The 16439-nt window shown below is 49.2% G+C and overlaps 1 protein-coding gene across 2 annotated transcripts in view; it reads left to right on the plus strand.

The window, feature by feature from the left end:
* The window catches only part of Scml4 (Scm polycomb group protein like 4), a 93881-nt gene that overhangs the window by 63254 nt on the left and 14188 nt on the right, over positions 1-16439 (plus strand). The window contains 2 exon segments of one of the 2 annotated variants that reach the window (NM_001415016.1): positions 3815-4009; positions 15877-16167. In NM_001415016.1, the coding sequence (NP_001401945.1) occupies positions 3815-4009; positions 15877-16167 (486 nt within the window). 2 annotated transcript variants of the gene reach the window in all.

The raw sequence follows: 16439 nt of genomic DNA on the forward strand, positions 1-16439 counted from the left end.
AGGTCTGGGGGTGTGGGAGGGATGCCAGTGGTCTCTCTGCAGCCATCCCCATTGGGGACAGTGTGTGTCTAGGTCTTGTCTTTTACCTGTTGGGCTCCAGGTCCTCTGTGAACTTGTGAGCAGAATGTGTCTCTGGGCACGGCTTGAGAGACAGCTACCAGACCTAGACAGCAGGACCTCCTGGGTCCTCACCCTTGACTCGTTTTCCTCTCCTGATTTCCAACACCATTCCTTTGCCTTCAGACATATCCGCAACACAGCCCAACCACAGTGGACTCTGGAATAGAATCACACTTGTCCTTTGCTCTAAATCGTCCACCGGCTCCTATGTCCAAGTGAAAGCCCACATCTTTACTGGGCCCATAGGTCTATGTGAGGTGTTTCCAGCTCCCTCTCCAAACTCTGGGTGGCTTCTCTCTCATCCTGTGTTTAGCTCAGGCTAGATGGCTTCTCTGCCAGTCTTCCTGCATCCTACTATACTCTAACCCCAGGACCTTTGCACTTGCTGTTCTTGTCTTCCGGAATGCCTCACCCTAGTGGTCCATGCTACATGCTCCTGGACACCCTTTAGGGCTTCTCCTCAAATGTTGCCTTATCAGACTCCTCTCTTCTCCTGACCTTGACCTGAATATCAGATCCTTTTATTCTTTTTTCATAGCACTCACTACCATGGAGTGACATAGCAAAAGAAATCTCCCAATTTCACCCTATGGGGGGTGGGGTGCGGGGTGCACCTCCTTAAACAGGGTCTCAGCTCATCTAGGATTTCAGCTCTGACCGGACAGCTTCCAGGGGAACAGATTTGCCTGCGGAGTGGGAGGAGCAGAGCTTTCAAGTCTTTGGCCTCTCTATCCCACACTGTACAACTCTTGCCCCTGCCTGGCTTTGCGTTATTAAAGACATGGTGGAGAGTTAGGCTGGCGTTTTCTCTGGCTCAGCATTGTGGCGATGTCTTCCCTCCACACCAGGAAAAAGGCAGATTTCCTGGCGATGGGCTGTAGGGTTAGCAAGGGGAAGCAGCTGTGGGAATGTCTGCCTGCAGCCCCAGAATCTCAGAGGTAGAAGCCGGAGTAGCTTGAGTTTGAGGCCAGTGTGTGCTACACAGAGAGTTCTTAGATATCTGTGCTACACAGTGAAACATTGTCTCAAAGACGAAGGGAAAGAGATAAAAAGAGGAGGGGAGGGGGAAGGGAAGCAAATGGAGGTGAGGGAGGAACCTGGACTAGGTCCAAGCGCATGTGTCTGGCTGGGGGATATCTAAGGGCTTCAGCAGATAGGAAAACAGGAGGACCTGTGAACAAGGGAGGGGAGGAGAAGATAGTCCAGGAGTTCCTCTACTGTTCCACCTCTGCCTTCCACTCGCCACCATCTTACCCTGTCCCCTTTCCTTGTTGCATAGCAGAGCTCAAGACAGATCTGGGGCTGAGGAGGTCCTTGTCTCTGTGTGCATTCTCCATGTTGCCACCTGTCTTAAAGACTCTGTAGTCCCCGACCCTGAGCTGGAAGAACGCCAGTTTTCCTGCTCCTCCCTCTCTGTGGCCTCAGAGCCTTGGCACTGGAGAGAAGTAAGACCGGAATGGACATCTTTTGGAGTTCCAGTTGGCTGAGGGGATTCCCAGGAAGCCAGAGTGGATGTGTTGGAGAATGTTAGCCTTGGTCCAGTTCTTCCTGACTCCACCTGGAGGCCATGAAGTACGGGCTAGCTTCTCATGTTGTAGTTGGAAATAAGAGGTTCAACAAAGCTACAGGACAGCATCAATGTGGCCCAGAGAGAGAGAGAGAGAGAGAGAGAGAGAGAGAGAGAGAGAGAGAGAGAGAGAGAGAGAGAGGACTCAGGAGAAACAGCCAGGTGCCCACTCAGCACTTAGAAGCTGATCTTCAGGGCACTGCCCCCCCAAACACCCTACAACAGCACCCAGAATTTGGTCATATGGGGACTGGCAGAATCAGGGAGGAACCTTAAGGCTAGAAGAGGGTGCCTGGTCCTGATTCTCTGAAGAGTTGAGGAGAGCAACATCGTAGAGCCCCACCATTCTTCCCAGCACACCTGGGATGCTCTGCCTTAGCCGCAACCCCGAGGGAAAATCTATGAACTCAGCCATTCCACAGCCTCTTGAAAGAGATGGGATTTTCACCATGTGTGCAATCCCACGCACACGTGCCCCCCGCCCCCACCAAGACCCTCCTTACCTTGGAGCAAGTTTCTGTATCACTAAGCCTTTTAAAGACAGCAAAGTTCTGGGATAGCATGATGACAGCGCTGTGGCTGGCCCCTGGATCAGAGCCACGTAGAGTTTTAAATAAAAGGGGAGCGCCACATCGAAGCCACATGAACTGAAAAACCCAGCCTAGGTCCCGTCTGTCCCTGTGGTCTGTCCCTGTGTCCCCCACCTCCCCCAATCCCACCCCTCCCCCGCCTTCCCTCCTGTCCTCACAGGCTGGTCAGGAGGCTGTGAGAAAATGAGTGCCCAAGGCCTTACCAAACTGAAAATCGCTACAAGAAGGAATGGGCTCTTCTGATGTCTGGTTTTAATAAAAACTAGCTGTGGTAGCCCCTGCCCTCTGCCAGCACACAGTGGTATAATGCAAATCAGGAGGCTGCCTGCTTGCAGTTGCTGTGAGTCGGGGGAGCCCAGGTCAAAGCTGGATGTCCTTTCTGAGGTGTCTTTGTCCCTCACACTGGAGCTGTGTGCAGCTCTGAAGGGCTGTGAGACCGGAGACAGGATGAACTAGTCTCAGAGCTTCCGGAAAGTGATGCTACTTTCTGTGTAGAGCTGGAACTCAGAGTTGCTGTAGAGAGGTGGCTTTAAAGACTCTTGCTGTTGGTCTTTACTACAGACTGCAACCAACCTCCCTAAATGATCACCGACCACCAACCCCGCCTCTCGTGGCCCTCGAATTTATGTACCCTCTGAAAAGTTCCCAGAATTCCAAGTGTCACACAATCACAGAAAGTATCTATAGCTGGCAAAACCATGCTTCTGCTAGAGCATGAGGCAAATCATGGTCAGCCGCTGTGGATAGTGTGAATCAGCCCCACATCCCTACATCTGGGATTAAAACGTAAACACATTCTTATATTTCTGTACTTTAAAAAGAACCCAAAATTCCATAATTCTCAAAAATGTCACTCTAGACCCTTCTAAGGACTCCTCTCTTCAGGGCTTCCCCTGAAGTCCCCTGGGGTCCTGAGGTCACAGACAGGATGTGGAAGTAGAGACTTGAAGGTGAACGCAGGTATCTGCCTCGGTCTCCTCCTTCAGACATGGATAAAGACAGACCAAGTATTGCAAACGCTCCCTACCCTTTGAGTATGGGCAGACTTAGTGACTGGACCCAGGGGCCAGAATATGGAGACCGGGGTAGAAGGATGCGGAACTCATTGACTCCACCAAGTGTGGAAGGTTCATACCCCTGAAGAGCCGTGGGTACACCAGGGCTCCCGTCTACTGTGCAGTGAAGCCTCTGTAGTCTCTCTTCCCTGTCCCCAGTCCTATGACTCCAGCCATGAGAAAGAGCATCAGACAAAAGGAAACGGAGGAGCAACAGGTCTCACGATATCTGAGCAGAACTAGTCAAAGCTTCCATGGTCACGGAAAGCAAGGGAAGGCTGACAGGTTGTCATAGACCAAGGAGACAGGGGAACATGGCAGCTGAGGCAGCTTGCGGTCCTGGGTGGTACCTTAGACAGGAAACAGGGCGCTATCGAGAGCTCCAGTGTAGTTCAGTACGTCCCACTTACAAATGTAAGAGAATGGACGGTCCTTGCTCCCTGCCAGTGTCCAGCTCTAAGCTGCTCCTTCTGGTTTTCCAGTCTCTGCTTCCTTTGATGGAAAGCAGCACCTGAGGAATCTGCCTGTGGTGAACAGTGTGGGCTACGTCCTCCGCTTCCTGACCAAACTGTGCCGCAGCCTCCTGTGTGACAACCTCTTCAGCCACCTGCCTTTTCCTGGGAGCATCGGTGCCTCTGAGAAGGCCCAGGAGAAAGAGGATGGGAGGACTGAGTCAGGTAAGGCAGAGGTGGTTTGTCCTGCTGCAGATGCCCTCTCTCAAGGTGGGCAGGAGAGATGACAGATAGGCAATGCTGCCATCCTAGAGAGGCCCAGGCCTGTCTCTCTAGGCTGCTGGGAGGACTTCCAACTAACCGGAACTTTGGAGTCCAGACTATTCCCGTCCTGTGCAGCAGAGGAATGTGGTCTGAGGGCTGACAGTCTATCTTGGTGGCATGTGTGCATAAAATTTAGACTATAAGACCACGTCACATCTTCTCCACCCTTGGGTGGGGGTGATTTTCTTCCCCTGACTGCAAGGAAACTCTGGGTAATTGTTCATCGTTGCAAAGTTGTCAGAGGACTCTGAAATCACGGAACTGATCAATCCCAAAGGATCTAGGCTGGGGGGCTGTGATCAACTACAAGAGCAGCTGAAGGGGGAAAGCACTGGTTCTGGCTCACGGTTCCAGGGTGGAGTCAGACCGTCATAGTGGGGAAGTGAAGAGGGCAGGAGCTGATCAGGGTGCACCAGAAGTCAGGGAGCAGAGAACAGCAAATGTTAGGGCTCTGCTCTCGTCCTGTTGTACAGACCACAGCTTTCCTCCCAGCGAAGGCTGCCATCCACAGCTAAGATGGGTCTTCCCACATTGATGAATGTAAGACTGTTGGGGTCTGACTTCCCCAACCCCCAGCACAGCTGTGGCCATCTTGTTCCAGGCCTGCCAGCTGTTTCCTACTGTTGCTGTAACACGGCTATCAGTCATTGACACAGAGAAATAACCTAACTCAGAGCAAGGTCATGCTGACCACAGACCGTATTCTGTGTTCTGTTCTGTAGGTTCTGAGGTTTGTTACTCTGAAGGAATCCCACAAAGCTTTACATAGAACCCGTCGAGGTAAAGGTCAATATGAACTGTTGTGGTTTAAGTCAGAGCTGACCACCAGGTAGAACCTTCTGTGCCTGCGTGTGAGCTCTTTGTGTGTGTGTGTGTGTGTGTGTGTGTGTGTCTGTGTGTGTGTCTCTGTGTGTGTGCGTGTGCGTGTGTCTGTGTGTGTCTATGTGTGTATGTGTGTGTGTCTGTGTGTGTATGTGTGTCTGTGTGTATGTGTGTGTGTCTATGTGTCTGTGTGTGTATGTGTGTATGTGTGTGTGTCTGTGTGTGTATGTGTATGTGTGTGTATGTGTGTATGTGTGTGTGTCTGTGTATGTGTGTGTGTCTGTGTGTCTGTGTGTGTATGTGTGTGTGTCTGTGTGTATGTGTGTGTGTGTTTTGTGGCAGACACTGCAGAATGCTACTAATAAGCCGAAAAGTTATGATAATAATATCATGTTCTGTCATCTCAGTGTTCTGAAATTCCCCTGTTCACCACCCACCCACCACCCCTTACCTTACTCAGGACCAATCAGCCTCAAGGTTAGCTCATGATACTTTACCTAAAAGCCAGTTGCTCCCCTCCTTGCCTTTTACTCTTTGGAACCTGATTTTCCTATAAAAAGCCTGCCCTGAAAACAGACTGGTACCACAATTAGGCTCTTGCCTCCTTTTCGTGGTCCTGATCTGATCAGTATTAGGATGTGCGTTCAATAAACCATCTGGTTCTGACTGAGATGGACGTTCACGTGGTTTGTGGAGCGACTCCTAGAAAACAATGAAGACCAAACTGTCATGCCCTGTGTCAGCTTTTCTAAGGCTATGATGAAACACCACAATCAAAAGGCAAGTTGGGGAGGAAAGGGTTTATTTGGCAATGTAGTCTATCAGTGAATGAAGTCAGAACAGGAACTCAAGTCAGGTGATGCGGATACAGTATCCTTTCTGTGGCCTCCGAACCATAGTGAACTCAGGTTACATGGGGTTAACTTTTCGCAAGATCTTGGCATGAGACTCTCAGAGATACATAGTTTCATTTCTCAAACCCTTGTTACACTGATCAAACAGAGGCTCATAGGACTTGACCAGGAGCACACAATTCATGCTTCCCTCTGTTCTGGAAGTCTGTCCTCTGGAACCAGCTCTTCCTCAACTATGGATGAAATTTAGGACAAATCTTGGGACTCTCCCAGTCCCTTTCGTGCTACAAAACGTTCCTATTCAACAACTAAATGTGTTCGGATCAGTGTGATCTCTAACTCAGTTTCCCTCAGATTTCACTGCTGTGTTGTCAGTTTCCAAGTCGCTTGCCTGCAGTGGTGAAGGTGGGTGTGGCTGGCTCCTTCCATCAATCCTTGGCCCCTCCCACACCTAGCAAACCCTGCTTGATTTCAGAACACTTCATAGTAGCTTGGGGAATGGGCTGGAGAGATGGCTCAGTGGTTAAGAGCAACAACTGCTCTTCCAGAGGTCCTGAGTTCAAATCCCAGCAACCACATGGTGACTCACAGCCATCTGTAAAGGGATCATATGCCCTCTTCTAGTGTGTCTGAAGACAGCTACAATGTACTTATATATAATAAATAAAAAATCTTAAAAAAAAAAAAAGAAGCTTGGGGGATGAGGAAAGAGAAGAGGCCACTGGTCTTAACTCGACAGGCCCTGCTGAGTACAGCATGACATTGTGTTCTATGTTTCCGGCAAAGGTTTGAAACTGTCATCTGTGGACTCACTTTACCATCTGTCACCTGTGAGCTCCTTGACATGGACAAATGTTTGCTGCTTTTTCTAGATAGTTATATATGTTGCCTTTGGGGATCGACTCTAGTCTCTCTCTCTCTCTCTCTCTCTCTCTCTCTCTCTCTCTCTCTCTCTCTCTCTCTCTCTGGTCCTGGTACGTCATGGCCTTGACTTGAACACGAGGGCAAGTATCCCACCTCAGCCCATGGATTTCTGAGGTAGGGTCTAGAACTGGTGGTCCTCCTGACTCCTGTGTGGTGAGATTTCAGGAGAGTGCCACACTGACACCTGTCCTGTGGCACGGACCTGTTCCTTGAGAAACACATAGTCTTTCTTTGCTGCAAATACCTCACCAGGCAGGCTGAGCTCCACAGGGTGGCCCTCTTTTCCTCTGCCAGCTGTCTGTAGTCTACCAGATTTTCCAAGGGACTCAGATAGTAATTGAGTATATAACCCAAGCTCCAGGGGACAGATACCAAACCATTCCCAAGGCCATGTTAAAGCCATTGGGAACAGACTGGGAACTTCTCTGTATTTTGGTTTCCAGTCAGCCTTTAGGTCAGCCTCGTCAATCTGGCTCATACAGTAGATGCGGGCAATTTTTTTCCTGGAGTAAAACTGGACTCACTCCCTGCCCCCTCTGTGTGAGAGAAGGATGTGGTATTTATTGATGAATATGATTAACAGGAGGGTCAGTGAGAACCCCCCAGAGCACAGGGCCTGCCGCTTATCTAAAGGATCCATGATTGGGGATGTATTTGTCCCCACGACTGCCATGAATGAGTTGCTGGCAAAGCCCAGATCTTTGAGATTTGTCCCCTGGGCATCCAAGGAACCTGAAGTTGTTCTTTCATGGGACCACAGTGACATGTTCTCTTTCCTCAACTTGGTGCAGATGCATATGAGGATTCGGCCATTGTGAATGGTGCCTACTGGCCCTGGGGCTTCCTAAAGGCCGTCTGAAGGTTACCAGTGCCAACACTGGACAGTAAACAATGCTAAAAGGTGAAAACTTTTTACATGAAAGCTATCTTGCTAAGATCAGCTGTACGCAGACCTGTAAGAGCATTTTCTTAATAGTGATTGATGGGAGAGGGACTATCGCTGGGCTGGTGGTCCTGGGTTCTATCAGAAAGCAGGCTGAGCAAGCCGTAAGGAGCAAGCCAGCAAGCAGCACCCCCCATGGCCTCTGCATCATCTCCTGCTTCCAGGTTCCTGTCCTGATCTGACTTTCTTCAATGATGGACCACAGTGTGGAGGTGTAAGCCAAATGAACTCTTTCTTTCCCAGATTCCTTTTTTTGTTTGTTCTTTGTTTTACACAATGGGGCTTCTTTGAGTAGCCCTAGCTATCCTGGAACTTGCTCTGTAGACCAGGCTGGCCTGGAACTCAGAGATCTGCCTGCCTCTGCCTCCCAGATTCCTTTTGCTCGCGATATTTCATTGCAGCAATAGAAAGTCTAACTTAGCCAAGGGTATGTATGTGTGCATGGGGGTCCACATGTGTGCATGTGCATGAAGGTCAAAGCACCACACAGAGAGTCTTTCTCAGTTCCTCGCCACCATTTTTCAACTATTGATTCCCCGTGAACTCCACAGCATGCAGTCTTTTTTTTAAATTTTTTATTATTTTTTTATGTATATGAGTAGTACACTGTAGCTATCTTCAGACACACCAGAAGAGGACATCGGATCCCATTACACATGGCTGTGAGCCACCATGTGGTTGCTGGGATTTGAACTCAGGACCTCTGGAAGAGCAGTTGGAGCTCTTAACCACTGAGCCATCTCTCCAGCCCCACAGCATGCAGTCTTAATTCTACTCATCTCCTGGTCCCTCTGCTTCTGCTCTCCACCCTAAAAGATATCAGCAAAACACAACATATCAAAATCTTGTCACAGGAGCTGCAGTGTGTCCCACAGTCTACCCTGTTGCCCACACAGCTTCACTTGCAAATGTTCACTGGAATGAGTCATTGGTCTGGTTCGAGGCCTCTGGCTTCGGTTACACCATCAATACTGGGGCCTCACTGGGACTCCTCTTGGATATCCAGTTGTTGCCCTGTGTCATGGAGACCCTGCAGCTTTGGATCTGCAGGACCCGCCCCTTTACACCCTCCAGCAGTTCACAGATGGGGTGGATGTTGGGTTGGGCCAACACCAAGCCCTGCATCTGGGCCTGTGTGGTAGCTGAGTTGGTCAGCCTTCCAGCTCCCCCACACCCACACCACAGAGCCAGCTCTCCAGCACTGCCTCAGGCAAGCTCACCCAGTGTCACAGCTGGCAAGGGGCAGGGCCAGCTCTCCCGCTCTCGTGCCCTCGAGGCCAGCTCATCCAAATGCTGCCCAGGTGAGGGGCAGGTGCTGCAGGCAGCAAGGGTCAAGTGGGAAAGGGTTTCTCTCCCTCAATCACAACAAGGGCAGACAACGGGCGGGGTCAGCTCTCACACTCTCATACCCCAGGGCAGCTCACCCCCAGCCCCAACCAGGCAGGTCTCTGTGTGTCTTCTGCCTTCCCTCTCCCCCATGAGAGGGCCACTCCTCTCCACTTTTGTATTAAGAGAAAAGATTCATTTTCTTTTTAATTATATGTATATGTGTGTGAGCGCAAGGCCCCTAGGAGTCCAGAGAGGGCATTGGATTTCCTGGAATTGCTCACAGGAGGTTGTGAACTGCCTGATAACTGTTGCCAAGAACATAACCATGGCTCTTCAGAAGACCAGAGCTGCTCTTAGCGGCTGAGGGGCTTCTCTAGCGGAGTCACCTTATTTTCTCAGAGACTCTTCCTGAACTTGGAGCTCACTGGTTAGCTTATGAACAAGTGTGAGCGAGAGAGTGTGTGCATGTGTGTATATGTTCATGTGTAAGTGTATGTGTTTGTGTGAAAGTGTATATGTGTGAGCATATGTGTTTGTAAGCGTGTGTGTTTGTGTGAGTGTGTATGTTGGTGTGTGTGCATGTTTGTGTGTGTGTGTTTGTATGAGAGAGTGTGAGAGTGTTGTGTATGCGTATGTGTTTAGGTATATGTGAGCGTGTTGTATGTCTGTGTGTGTTTGTGTGAGTGTGTGTTTGTGTGAGAGTGTGAGAGAGTATTGTGCATGCGTGTATGTTTGTGTGTGAATGTGTTTGTGTGCAGGTGTGTGCACGTGTATGTGCTTATGTGTGTGTGAGAGTGTGAATATGTGTATAAGTGTGTGTGAGTGAGTGTGTTTGTGTGCACGTGTGTGCACTTGTGTTTGTGTGTGTGAAGGAGTGTGAGTATGTGTATAAGTGTGTGTGAGTGAGTGTGTTTGTGTGCACGTGTGTGCACTTGTATGTGCTTGTGTATGTGAGAGAGTGAGTGTGTATGTGTGTGTGAATGAGTGTTTGTGTGCATGTATATGCACTTGTGTTTGTGTGTGTGTGAGTGTGATGTGTGTGTCTGTACTGTGGCGAGGGTTGTGAGTGTGAATATAGGAGCTCTGGGATTCTGACTCATGTCCTCACACATGTTCAGCAAAGCACTTTGCTCACTGAATCCAACTCTCCAGCCCCCAAGTTTATGAAAGGGCAAAGCACATGAGACTGTTGAGGAAGCAGAGTCAAGCCTGTGGGCCGCCCCTCACCACCGCACTCTGTTCACTTGGGTTTCCCACAAGCTCTGGGACAGACGCTTGGCAGAGCTGCCAGATCCCGGGGAAGGTGGTCATGGAGCCTGCGGTCCTCTGGAGGCCCCGAAGGGAATTCATTATTCCAAACAGCTGACTTCAGTAAAAACGGTCTTCGGTCCAAGTTTCCAAGGGAGGAAAATCAAACCGTAGCTTAGAACAAAGTCTCAGGCAAACCAGAAACACGCTGGAGAATGAAAGAAATGCAGGTGTCAGGCATTAAAACAAGGGCTGCTTGTGGGCCTCTCATTAGGGATGGGAAAATGTAAATGCACTAAAGTGGACCAGAGAGGAGCCAGGCTTGGACCTCGAGCCGAGTGATGGAGCTGGGGCCAAGCTAAAGGAGGAAAAAAAAATCTATACTGGCCAGAGACTAAGTTAATGGAAGATGTAATTGAAGCGAATGAATCGCTCCACCCATAGGTGGTGTGGCCCGGTGCCCTTTGAACCACGAAGGCAAGGCATGGGCCACCGAGGCCCTAAGGGAAAACGAGAATTGCTTATCTGTAAGAACAAGGGCGGGACTGAGCCTGGGAACAGAAAAGCTGCGACCAGAGCCTCCTCAAAAGCTGCAGAGGGACGGTGGTTATTTGCAGACCTCGGGGTCCCTTAGAGGACACGGGGTCCCGCAGCGTCTGGCACGTGTTGGGAGCGGCGTCCCCGGGAGTGTGGGCTAAGCTGTCAGCAGCAAGGACTCTGCACCCAGGTAGGATGAGAGGCACCTGTGTCTGGGTGAGAGAAGAGGGAGCCCCCAGCCCTTCCCTTCCTGCCCCCCAGCCTCTCCGCTGAGGTCTCCTGCTCTGTGCTCCGAGACTCCAGGCCTTTCTTTCTAGGAGCGGCTACCTGGCTAGGCCTCCCTGGTAAGCATTTCGCAGCTCTTGGAAGCTGGGCCTGGCAGGCTACAATCCAGCCTTTTCTTCTCTGGGCTTTGAGACTGAAGTGCTGCCAGCTCGTAGTGGAGCCAGGCCAAGCTGTTCTCACGGAAGCCTTTGAACCCTGCCCAAGAACTAGGCAGACCCGCAAAGGGCTAGACCATCCGTGAGAAAGGCCGTGCCTTTCAGCCTGGGAGAAGGTAGCGTTAATGGCTCGACCAAGGGCTCATTCTGTACAGCTGCTCCCTCAACCGGGAAGTTATGATTGATGTGGGGGGGGGGGGAAGAGAGAGAGAGAGAGAGAGAGAGAGAGAGAGAGAGAGAGAGAGAGAGAGAGAGAGAGAGAGAGAGAACGCGTGATGTGGCATATATGCGTGGTGTGGCGACTGACTGGGGAGTGGAATTGGTGGAATAGCATGTTGGTTTGGAGTCTAGGTATCATTGGGTATTGTTTGTGTGAGGTATTGATTATGTGAGGGGGATTTGCAGGTGGCTATCTTGCTGTATCTCAAGCCTTCATTAGAGAATCCTAGTAAGCACGGCTGGATCCACCGAGTAAAACCCATGGCCCAAGCTCCCTTGGCTATTTGCAGTCGAGCCTGTGCCTTCCGAACTGAGGGCTAAGGCTCGCTCTGCTTCTCTGTGTTTTGCACACAGGTCTCCCTTGCTTAGGGACTCTCTTCCTTTGTCTCTTGGCTTTCTCCTTCGTGTCCCCTTTTCTTCTGCTGCTTTCCCGTTTGGAGTTCTCCAGGACTGTGTGGAGAGTGGCCTGCCCACAGGGGTCTTGGAAGAATCCCTCAGGGGCAGGCAGAGGAAGGAAGGAACCTTTTTCCTCAAACGGAGAAACTTAGACAGGAGGCCCCTCCTGTTCTGGAGATGTCTTTGGTTTCATCCTCGCACAGGCTTTTAAACCCAGCAGCCGAGGAAACCACAGTCCCCAAACAGATCTACAATGGTGAAAAGGAAACACAAAGCCTATCCAGAAAGTTCCTCAGACAGCCAAACCCAAAGCTCCTTTCCATTTGTAGGCATGCGCTGCGTATGCGCTTGCCTCCAAGCTGAAGCAAGCTCTTGTGGGGACGCAGAAAGCAGGGTATTGTTCTCCCTGATGGAGACCCAGAATGATTTACAAGGGGTTTCTCTGGGTTCTGTGATGGACCCAAGGGACTCGCAAGGTGCCTGAGGCCTGCCTTTGCCCAGCTGGCCTTTCCACAGCCCCAGGCTGGGTTCTCTCGCTGGGGACACACAGCTTATTTCAGATGAGCAGGGGCTTTGTGAGGATCCAGGAGTGAATAGGCGCTGGCCATGTTTCCTGACAGGCCTGCGGTTTTCCAGGTCTGCGTGGAAGGAAGGCGAAGTCTCCGTGGAGACTTCTGGATGATTCCAGGTCTGCTGGCCCCATCTGCTGTTCACACTGTCATCTGTGGCAACTGAAAGCAGTTCTCCCTGCCAGTGAAACGGTCTTCCTTCGTGTGTCACAGTGCAGTTAAGCTCGTAGGTTCCTAGGCGCTCTGCATACCTGTAACCCATCGACCTGTTTAATGTCTTCATGGTTTTTAATAGAATCACAGGTATCCACTATGGAAACAGCAGTCATCTTTATACTAAAGCGAGAACAATTAGACTTAGTTGTAAGAGAGAAATTTCAGCCAGTAGATTTGTAGTATAGTGGCCTAGCTTTGGGGCAGACTGTAAGATTCCTTGGTGAAGATTTTACCTTATTTCCTTTTTATTTATGCGTACATTTGTGGCTTTGCGCATGTAGGTGCAGTACCAACAGCAGCCAGAAGAGGGCATAAGATTTATACACCCACCCCCACTCCCACCCCCACCCCCACCCCCACCCCCCCGCGAGCCAGCATTGTAGACAGTTGTGCAAGGTTCCGTTCTAAACCCATCCAGTGTGGGTGCTGGGAACTGAACTCAGGTCTTCTGAAAGAGCAGTACAGATTGTTAAACCACTGAGCCATCTCTCCAGGCTCCTGGGAACGCTTTTCCCATAATGCCATAAGAGGTTCAGTTACTACAGAAGAGAAAGATTGCCTCTAGCCCAGCGTGTTCCCAATGCTAGCATGCCCCCTTCCCAATTTTCACAATGTCTGACAATGACGTGAGATGTCCCCTTCAACTGACTCACTCCTTTCTAGCAAGACTTTCAGCAAGGATATAATTTGCTAATTGTATTCTATGGAGATATATTAAAATAAATGACTTAAAGATTAACAGCTATGTGTGGTCACTTACACCTGTTATCTTGGCACCAGAATTGCTGTAAGTTCACTGCCAGCCTGGGCTACATTACGAGTTCCAGGCTAGCCTAGGCTACTGAGTGAGATTCTGTCTTAAGTACACCACCAACAAAACTCAATTTACTCGTCCTCCCAAACGTTGTACACTTAAGCCCCAGCCCTAGGTCCTGTGAATGGGTCCTTATTTAGAAATGGGATCTTTGCGAAAAGAATCTATTCGTAGCCGATGAGATAACGTCAGATTGGAGACTGTTTCACAGTGGGAGACGGGCGCATAAACACTTGTGCACAGGTTTTGTATAGGCGAATGTTTTTATTTCCCTCGTGTCCACTCCTGGGACACTTACATCCCAGCCATACGCCCCTTGTTAGCTGCCGTTTCTCCTGGCCACTTGCTCATAGTCTACCTTCACTCAAACCTCAAGTCCCACCTCTCTCTCCCTACTGCCCAGGTGCAGGCTCTGGCCTCTTATTAACGGGTTGACTTTGAATAGGGGAGCAGGGACTACATAGCATCCCTTGGTGTAGCGAAGATCTCCTTGTTGGCATCCTGACCAGGAGTGAGCATTTGAATGAGCAGACCCACCTCCAACAGCACACTCTCGTTTCCCTTATTCCTGTAAGGCCGAGAGAAATCTCCTTTTATTTGTGACTCTGGTGATCTGAGTTGCCTATATTTTTGTCAAGACATTTAAAGGTTTGTCAACTTTGCTAGGGTTGCCGGAACTAGCTTTTTGTTATCCTTTTTTTTTCCTAGTGTTTTTCTATTGGATTAACTTCTGCTCGAATCTTTATACGTTCGCTGTAAATGTAATTTGCTCAGTTTTTAGTGTCTTAAGGCAAATGGTTATTAATATGAAATTCTCATCCTTTACAATATAAAGGTTTTTTTTTTCTTTTCTTTTCTTTTTTTCAGAGCTGGGGACCGAACCCAGGGCCTTGCGCTTGCTAGGCAAGCGCTCTACCACTGAGCTAAATCCCCAACCCCAATATAAAGGTTTCTTATGTGTGCATTATCTGCCTGCCTGTATGTCCATGCACAATGTGCATGCCGGTGCCTGCAGAGGTCAGAGAGGTTGTTGGATCCCTTGGGACTGGGGCTATAGGCAGTTGTGAGCTAACATATGGATGCTGGGAATTGAGCTGAGATCCTCTGGAAGAGCAGCCAGTGCTCTTAACTGCTGGGCCATCTCAATAGCCCTAAAATAGAAGAATTCTCACCTACAAAATTTACCTCTAAGTTTCCTCTTCAGTCTTACATCGTGGAGGCTTTTGTTTCCAGGATGTCTCCATGAGGTCCCCAGCAGTGGGACTTGCCACTTACCCGAATAATATCAAATCTTACTTTTTCAGTACCTTCCTGCAGGAGAAATGGAGACATGCTGAAAGTGTCGGGGGCTAACGGTCCTACATATGTCAATCCTGGAACACTTTTTTAAAGTGATGGTGTTTCTTTAGGGATATCAGGATCTGTTTGGATGATGGTATTAAATATTCCATTATTGGTGGTTTTGACTGGGTGAGGAGGGAGGCAAGAAGAACATCCTCTATTTTTATCTCCATTATGTATCTGGACCTACACACACACACACACACACACACACACACACACACACATAGACACACACACATAGACACACACATACACACACACACAAACACACACACATACACACACACAAACACAGACACACATAAACACAAACACAAACACACACACATACACACACACAAACACAGACACACATAAACACAAACACAAACACACACACAAACTCACAAACACACACACAAACTCACAAACACACACACATAAACACACACACATACACACACAAACTCACAAACACACACACTAACAAACACACACACATAAACACACACACAGACACACATAAACATAAACACAAACACAAACACACATACACACACAAACTCACAAACACACATAAACACAAACACACACAAACATACAAATACACACATACACACACAAACACACACAAACACACAAACACAAACACACACATAAACACAAACACACACACAAACATATAAACACACACATATACTCATGCAAACACACACACAAACACACACACAAACACACAAACATACACAAACATCATACACACACACATAAACACACACACACACACACACACACACACACACCATTTGGCCACATATATGGCTCACATACAGAACTATTGTTTTTTTGGGTCCGGTTGGTTTGACTTAATTTATTTTCAAGTGACTAGGGGCCAAGATAGCCACTGGGCTTTCTAAACACGGAAGAGCCTACGCCTTGGTTCCTCCCTGGTGAGGCAAGATCCCAATTTGCTACCCATGCTGTTCAGAACTATTATTCTCTGTGTTCACGCTCTCTCTTTGCCTGTGCTTACTGGTAATGGCGACCATGTCAGAGCAGGGTTTGTCAAGATGGAGGCTTGGGGAGCTCCCTGGACTTCTCTCATGTCTGTGCTCTTCCTCTCTTACGTTTTAGCCAAGGTAGCCACTGCTGAAGAGTGTCTGGTAAACGCAGTGGGAATGAACCGCTACACCATAGATGTCTCCTCCACTGCCTTTAGCCACAGGGGCTCTGTGACCCACTCTTCCTCGCTGTACTACAAGAGGCTGAACTCTGGAGACAGTCACCTCGTGGGAGGCCCCGCCACTACCACCAGTGGTTCCCGTACCAACCCTGTGCCCTCTGGAGGTTCATCAACACCTGGGCTGAGGCTCCCAGCTTCCAGCCCCAAGAGGAATGGTACAGCCATCGAAGGAAACAGATGTGGTAATATAATTCAAACTCTGGCTTCCTGGTGCCTTAGCGGCCTCTGTGTTCGCACAGGGGAGAGGTTATAGTGATTTGAACATGGCACCTCTGGGAAACTGGAACTTTCCACAAATCTCTTGAATTTTTATTATTCTTATTCTTATTCTTACTCTTATTCTTATTCTTATTCTTATAGGCTGCCAATCTCAACTTCTGATTGTAAATGATGAAAAGGACACATTCGGTTAGGAATAACCAGTAGACTCCAAAATGTCCACTGGCTCAAATGC

This window comes from Rattus norvegicus, chromosome 20, assembly GCF_036323735.1.
Source record: "Rattus norvegicus strain BN/NHsdMcwi chromosome 20, GRCr8, whole genome shotgun sequence".
NCBI classification, from domain to species: Eukaryota; Metazoa; Chordata; class Mammalia; order Rodentia; family Muridae; genus Rattus; species Rattus norvegicus.